The sequence below is a fragment of the Haemaphysalis longicornis genome, unplaced genomic scaffold, assembly GCF_048455015.1.
Source record: "Haemaphysalis longicornis isolate Haplotype H1 unplaced genomic scaffold, Haemaphysalis longicornis Haplotype H1 scaffold_10, whole genome shotgun sequence".
Taxonomy (NCBI): domain Eukaryota; kingdom Metazoa; phylum Arthropoda; class Arachnida; order Ixodida; family Ixodidae; genus Haemaphysalis; species Haemaphysalis longicornis.
In genome coordinates, this window is record NW_027526204.1 from 104,478,518 (window position 1) to 104,485,847 (window position 7,330).

A 7,330-nucleotide genomic window follows, 5' to 3' on the forward strand; every position below is an offset into this window, starting at 1 on the left:
GGGGGGGGGGGGCGGCCGCCCCCCTAATCATTCAAAGTTCAAAGTTAATTTATTCAGCATTGTAATCTCGTACAAAGTTGAAATAATAAGGACAGAAACAAAAAGCTGCTAAGAAGCAACTTGACAGGTTTACAGGGTTTCTGCCCCGTTTTTTGGAAGAACAATCATCTTATGGGGGGGGGGGGGGGTGCGCCAAATTTGCCCCGTACCTTTCCTCAATCGAACCTGTCCCGTTGTGTTAAGACCACGCGTTGTTTTTTCACGATAATGGCAGCCAAAGAACCATTATGTTACCCTTTAAAGGCAGTTTACTTCCATCCCCGGCAAGGCGGGGACCAGAAGCAGACCGTTGTGAGAAACACGATATCGCTTAATTTTCATTTTTGCATCTACTGCGGAGGTTGTCCTCTTTCCATTTTTCCTCGTAAATAACGTGCGTTATTTACGAACACAGAGATGAATATTCGATTAAAATAGAGAATATTGACTTTATAATAGAGAATAGAGAATATTAACTTTACAAATTCTTACGCTTCTCAAAAACTAGCGTTTGCCGGGGGGAGGGGCGCTGCGGTAAGACTTCGCCCCTCCCCTCCCCTTCCTTAATCGAGAACCCTGCGCACACCTATGGTTGTATAGTTCCTGCTTCAGCAATCTAACTGACTCCCGTCCCTCATCTTCGCGCCTGCCTTCAAATTATCCACTTCACTACACGCTACACGCGGGATTAGTCACGGCTCGATAGGCGGATAATGCATTCTGAACGCTCTTGCACACCTTTCTTTGTTTCGTACATACTCGTATCTCCATCTCTACCCCATCTTGTTCATCTTTTATCTTTCTTCCGCTTTCCCTTACCTGGTAAAGGAGCTGGACCGAGCTTGCACCATCAGGCCGACATCTCTGCTCTTTTTATATTTTCAATAAAATCTCTCTCTCCCTCCCCCCCCCCCTCTCTCTCTCTCTCTCTCTCGCATTCCTTTGTTTCGCCATGTTTGAGTGCGTTTGCACTTTCAAGACGCTCTAGTTATTTTCAAGAGTATTGGTTCGACTCCCGGCCGCCGCGGCCGCTCTTTTGATGGAGGCCAAAAGCGAAAACGCCTGTGTGTACGAGATTTCGGCGCACGTTAAAGATCCCCAGGTGATCAAAATTAATCCGGAGCCCTCCACTACGGCGCGCTTCATCGCCTGCGTTGCGTCGGCGCGTTAAACCCCACAATCAATCAGTTTTCAAGAGTATTTTACGTACAAACAGCTGCTCCAGCCCCTTCTTCTTACTCTTGCTTAGTTAATAAAAACGGCGACGAAACAAAAATGAACGAAACCGGAAGTCTGCACAGTATAATAATCATCATCATTAAAAAGAAAAATGACACGCGCTAGATGCGCTCCTTGTCGACGACCATCCCCGTCCATCCTGCCCGCTCGATCCCGCTGATGTTCTAATCCTCTTGGGCCTCTTCCCTGCTTGCCGTCGTCACTTCCTACGATTTATCCGTCGTGCTACACGCACCTGTCGCCTATCCCGCACACTGTGTTGCCGAACTTCATGTCTTCCCTTAATTTGATCCATAGAAGACGTCTTCTAGACGTTTCCCTGTTTTTTTTTTTCCCCCCTTTAATCCGCTGGTGTCGTGTACCCCTGAGAGTTCCAAAAGCCGTTTTTCCTCACACGATGTCTTTCAACGAGCGCGGTAAAACCCCGCGTTTCCTTCCCTCGGGTCATCTTCACCGACGAGCGTTCTAGAAAGCGGCTAATTCGCCTAGTTAAACCGTCGGACACAGACACGACGTGAGCTAAATAATTATGCAGCTGTCACGTTATTTAAGGCCCGGTTTGACGGCTCCCGCGATGACAGCTTTTCTTTTGAGACCATGCTCAGAGATAATGAAGCCTAATGACCTCTCGGAAAAAAAAAAGAAGTTTGCGTTAGATAGCTAAGAGGATTCCAGACAACAAGCTTGGAGAAAAGCGGGCAGCATCTAATTATCGCTATTGACAACTGTTACCTGTATGGTAATAATGATGAAGTTGAGGTTTAATGGCGCAGCAACCTTTCGGTTATAATGCGCCAAACACAAGGTAATAAAGCGCATACTATGTACACAACTAATATTCATCTCATAGTAATTATTTTCTTTAAACATATTGAACCAGAATTTGCAATTTTTATTTGACATCAGCTGTTATTTGTTCGTTTCGATAGAGGTGGGTGCTGAAAGTTGAATCTGTCGAATTAATCTTCATCAAAGAAAGCACAGTGAAGACTCGTTAATTCTCAGAATCTCAGTTCGAATTCATGAAAGTTCGATCTAATGAAATTTGATAACAATAATACCCGGCAATTGGGGAAGCAGCAGGGCACGTCAACACCTTGATACTTGAAAATGTCCGGGATTGTCGGCTGCGTTTTGTGACTAAGGGTGACAGTCAGCACTTTTTGCTCTAAGAAATTAATGTAGCGGGAAGTCCCATCTTCGCCTTCTTCAAAACTGGAGAAGGGGCGGTTGGCTTTCCATCGGCTCTGATTTTTGAACGGACGGCCGCACTACGCTTCGTCCTCGTACTGTTTAGTCATCGGCAGCGACGGGCTGTGCGCTTTTGACCCGAGATTTGATTTCTGTCAGCACACCACGTAAACAGCATCCTCATCCGCGTAGTTCTCAAAGAATTCGTCTTTCAAAACGTCCGCCATGCCGGATTTAGATTGGTTTTACCTTATTTTGCCCACTTCGTTCTACGCAGCCATAGGGTCCGTAGCACGCATCCATAGGGTGCGTAGAACGCAGCGACGGGGTGTGCAGAACGTAGCGATAGGGTTCAAGCATAGGGTGCGTCTCTCTGGTCGCGTGCCAGGCGCCAAGGCGACGGCGCGGTGTGGCGTAGTTTGAATTATGCGAGACGGAACCAACTCTGGTTCAAATTAACGGCCATCTTAATACATACACTCCTATGAGGACTTGGCGGGACCGAATAGTGCAGTTCTAATCATCCGTAACTTCGAATTATTGAAGTTCGAATTGACGAGTATACTAACTTAGACTGAACGGCTAAATACTATAAACCCATTCGAAGGGCAGCCACAGGCCCCGGGGCAGCTTGACATCCGTCATTGTTCGTTTGGTTGCAATCTGGAAATGTTGTAGAAAAGAGTCGCAGACGCAGGCGACGGCTTCCCAAGAACACGAAACTATAGGTTGAAGAACTGCCACAAACAGTTTTGTTCTAGGTATGTACAGGGAGTCCCAGCTATCATGCACAAAGATTTTAAAAACGAGCAATGGCGTTGCTCGACGAAAACCTAGTGCACATTGTTTCCAGTACAGTGGAGTAGCGGCCAGTATTTTTTTTCGTTATGAAATTCAATTACCTAATTGTAATTAACTATCAAACTCGAGAAGTACTGCCCTATTCATGAAAGTGTCAATGAGGCACTTGTAGGTACCCACTAGAGGAATCTAACTGCGGTATTTTAAGCGAAGAACTAATTGCGTACTCATTTATTTTGACTGACGAAGAAACCCGCGAAATATGAAAAATACCACGTGACGGCGCTCCAGCCCACATCACAAAGCAGTGCCCTCGAACACGCTGCCTCTGAGTTCGCCAGAATGAAATAAAGAAAAAAAAACACCCAGAAGAAATCGCGACCGAGTTTGTGCTTTATCTGCCACACGCTTCCCGCGAATCTTGCTGTTGCTGCTCCTTCTATGCATGTCATTATCAAGGTGATGCGCTGTCTCTTCGGCATATGACAGGCAAAGCAGCTGCTTTAAATAAGCTCGTTTGAGGGTATTGCTTTATGAAGCGGGTGGGCGCTCCGTCACGTGGCATTTTTCATATATCGCGGGGTTTCTTTATCAGTCAAAATAAATGAGTACACAATTAGTTCGTCGCTGAAAATATCGCAGTTAGAGGCCCCCAGGAGGTACCTACAAGTGCTTCATTGGCACTTTCATGATTAGGACAGTACTTCTCGAGTTGGATAATTAATTACAAGTAGGTAATTGAATTTCATTAACGAAAAAACTACAAGCCGCTACTCCGCCGTACTGGAAACATTATGCACTAAGTTTCCTCCGAGTAACTCCATTGCTCTGTTTTTAAAATCTTGCTGCATGATAGCTGGGGTACCTTGTATAGAGCTGTATACAACTCGCGTTTCCGCCGTTTGTGTACGATATTTTCCGTTCTGAAGTATAAGGCGACGGTACATGAATTGAGGCTGAATGCATATAGGCTGGAGGTGTGTAAGGTGCTCTTGTTGCCAGTACTGACTTGTCATTTTGCTTTGTTGATTACGTGACAAACATTTTCTTAGAAACTTGGGAATACAAGCTACAAAACATCTTACGTTCTGGTTGAAAGTTGGTCGCCTCGGCCAACGGTTTATTCCCCTTTGAAATGATTATTAAAAATACAAGCTACAAAACGTCTTACGTTCTGGTTGAAATTTTGTCGCCTCAACGGTTTATTCCCATTTGAAATGATTACGGGAGAACACCAATTACGACTTGAATCTACGCAATTTGCTTTCACCATATTCACTTCATGCGCACTCATTAGTAAAGGCTGCTCTTACAGTCGAAATAAAGTGAAACTCGAGCGTGAAGATATGAACGAAAGGCAAATAATTTAACTATTATACGTAAAACGACTTTAAGAAAGAATGATGGTAAGGATTCGCTGCAGGGTAAGATTACTGTAGGGCTATAACCGCAAGTCTTGCCAAACTTAGCAAAATAGCCAGACTTATCCAGACTTAGCACATAAGTCTAGCTTAGCCATAAGACTTAGCCAGACCTAGTAAATAAAATAGCCAGAGTTCGCAAAATAATACGCGTATTTTATTTGTTTCTGTTTATTTCAAGTTCAAACGCGTTATTTTATTTTTTTCTTTGCAGTTACCTTACGTGGGGAGTTCAGGTTGTTGGAACAAGTTCTTTTGTATTGTTTTGCCCATGCGTAGTGGGATCTCGTAAAACGCAATGTAATAGGAATGTAAAAGAAAACTGTTTCATTTGTCAGAATATACATGCCGAGGGTGAGGACAGTATGTGCAAATACGATAAATGGCGAACGCGTGCATGAAACTTAAACACCTACCTGTGCATGCAGTTAGCTATAAAAAAGCACCAAATGTACGTTTTATTGGGCATTAATAGTTTATATAGCTAATTCAACTATTTATGAGGACATTTTGGCCAATCTGTGTTTTGGCTATGGCGTGTTTCTTTAGTGCTTAATGATGCCGTTAACCACGAAAGAAGTTACGCATAAAAAAGTAATTAAAGCATAAACGCAGTCTCGATACTTTGTTTCAAGTCCAGCTTCAGATGTGGCTGTAAAATATTTTCCGTCGAATTGCAGCAATTTTTCTACTTTTGAGTACAAATAAAATATTTATTCACTTTAATGAAAGTTCGGCTAATTTCTTTACCTTGATAATATTTTGTGACTCCCGCTCAGAGAAATGAAGTGCCGCAAAAGTTTAGCTCCCATCATCGGCGTTTCTTTGGGGTGCAGTCGCTGCAATTCAAGCAACGTGGTTAGCCGAAGTTCGGCTACCTTACTGCACGCTCTACTGAGTTGCATGTTTTGCGTAATCTTTAGTGGAGCTCACCCTCGCATGATGTACAGACTGCGTAACCTTACGTAATTTATCTGCTTTTCACTGATTACCAGGAATATTTTGAATGGCGATGGCGGGAGATGTGATTTCGCGAGTTGGATCACGCAGGCGTGCTGCGTGTGAGCCACGTGTTTGTTGCGCAACAGGGATACCATGGCGCACGCATAGAGCGGAAACGTTTTTGTTTCTTCGTCTGGTAATGTTTGCGGGAACTAAATTATGAGCAGACCGTGTTTCCAACACCGAGGAAGAAACGGTATCATCTAAGCTTAAATCAAAGAAAAGTAGTGAGCTTACGTTGATGCTTTTGGGAGTTCCTCAAGCAACCGGATCCCCAGGAAGGCATCCTGTTTCAGTTTGCGCGGCAGTACGCCGTGACGACTTTATCCGGTGTGTCACTCTTCCGCGGGCGCTCTGTCTGAAACGGAATCGATAGCCCGGTCCGTCTTCAGAGTCGTAACCAAACACGTGCACAAAACACCCACGACACTTCACTCTTGAGCGTGTCTTCACCGGCAACCGCACCGTAACAGTCGGCCATTTCTCTTCCCTTCGAGTGACGAAATCCTGCGGCGCTGAGCTTTGGCGGTAGTAACTCCACACCAACGTTCTCGCGCCGTTGCGTATAGTGCCTGCGAAAACACAAAACTCCTCAACGGTTATCTTTCGTATCCAGAAAGCAGTTGTGAAGTTGGCACTGGAGAAGTAATGAAAAATAACACACTAAATACGACGTTTCTAAGTCGTGACGTCACCGTTCACGAAGCGAACGCTCCGGGTCAGGAACCAATAAGTGGCCTAATTGAAAGTGCGCGGCGCAGACGATCCGCCGAGGTTCGCGTTCGCCGCGTCGTCTGCTAAAGCCCGGAGGGGACCGTCTGCTAGACGGACGAACGGAAGGGAGGGCGGGAAGGGAGCGCGTCCAAAATAAAAGCAGTTACCATGGAAACGGGAACGACGCTCGCCTCCCCATTGGCCGGGCGGCGGCAACGCAGGGTTCCCCCGCCGGCGCGCGTGCCGTAAATAAAAAGCGCGCGGCGAGGTTCCCACCCTGGGGGCCCCCACCGACCGAAGGTGCGCGGGCACCGGTCCAACATTTGCGAGTGCCGCCACCCTCGTAGGTGTTTAAAAATAAAATTGCCCCGCGGAATGAAGTAATCTGAAAAGAGAAAGAAAGATAGGACTTCCTCCCCCTTACTTTGTCCTTTCTTCGAGCTGCCCCGACACCCGACCCTTGTGTGTGGGGGGAAGTAGGCAGCCACTAGTGCAGTGGCGGTGGTTCGCCTCCGCCTCTTGTTTTGGTTTGTTCGCCTGTGGTCTTGAACAAACCGACAGGACACATCTGATGCCACTTCGTTAACGCTGGAGGGCCGAACGGGTGACGCATTTCAATAGGCCGGAAGTTACTGCGCAAAAGGCGGTGAAAGTCTGTTCCTTTTGTTAAATTTGGACACGGAAAGAGAGTGTAAGCTAACATAAAGAAATAATGCACCAGCGGCTGCCGAGAAATGCCTACACAAATTTGTGATTACGTTACTTTTGTGTACACTGTTTCCATAGTTTATTTTTTCGTTATTTCCTTGTGACGCTACCTGAAACTACGCAGCCGTGTAAACATTTTAGCCCGTCCTTTCAGCCGAGTTTTTGTGAACGATTCGAGAATTATGAAGATTTTGAAATATTTTTTTTGCATCTGT

General features: G+C 45.6%; 1 protein-coding gene across 1 annotated transcript in view; it reads right to left on the reverse strand.

Moving 5' to 3' along the window:
* Grip (Glutamate receptor interacting protein) overlaps positions 1-6,500 on the reverse strand; it is a 168,864-nt gene extending 162,364 nt beyond the window's left edge. The window contains exon 1 of the mRNA XM_077690252.1: positions 5,931-6,500. Coding sequence (XP_077546378.1) covers positions 5,931-5,979 — 49 coding nt within the window. The 5' untranslated portion in view covers positions 5,980-6,500. The remainder of the gene's footprint in view (positions 1-5,930) is intronic.
* Positions 6,501-7,330: the final 830 nt, after the last annotated feature.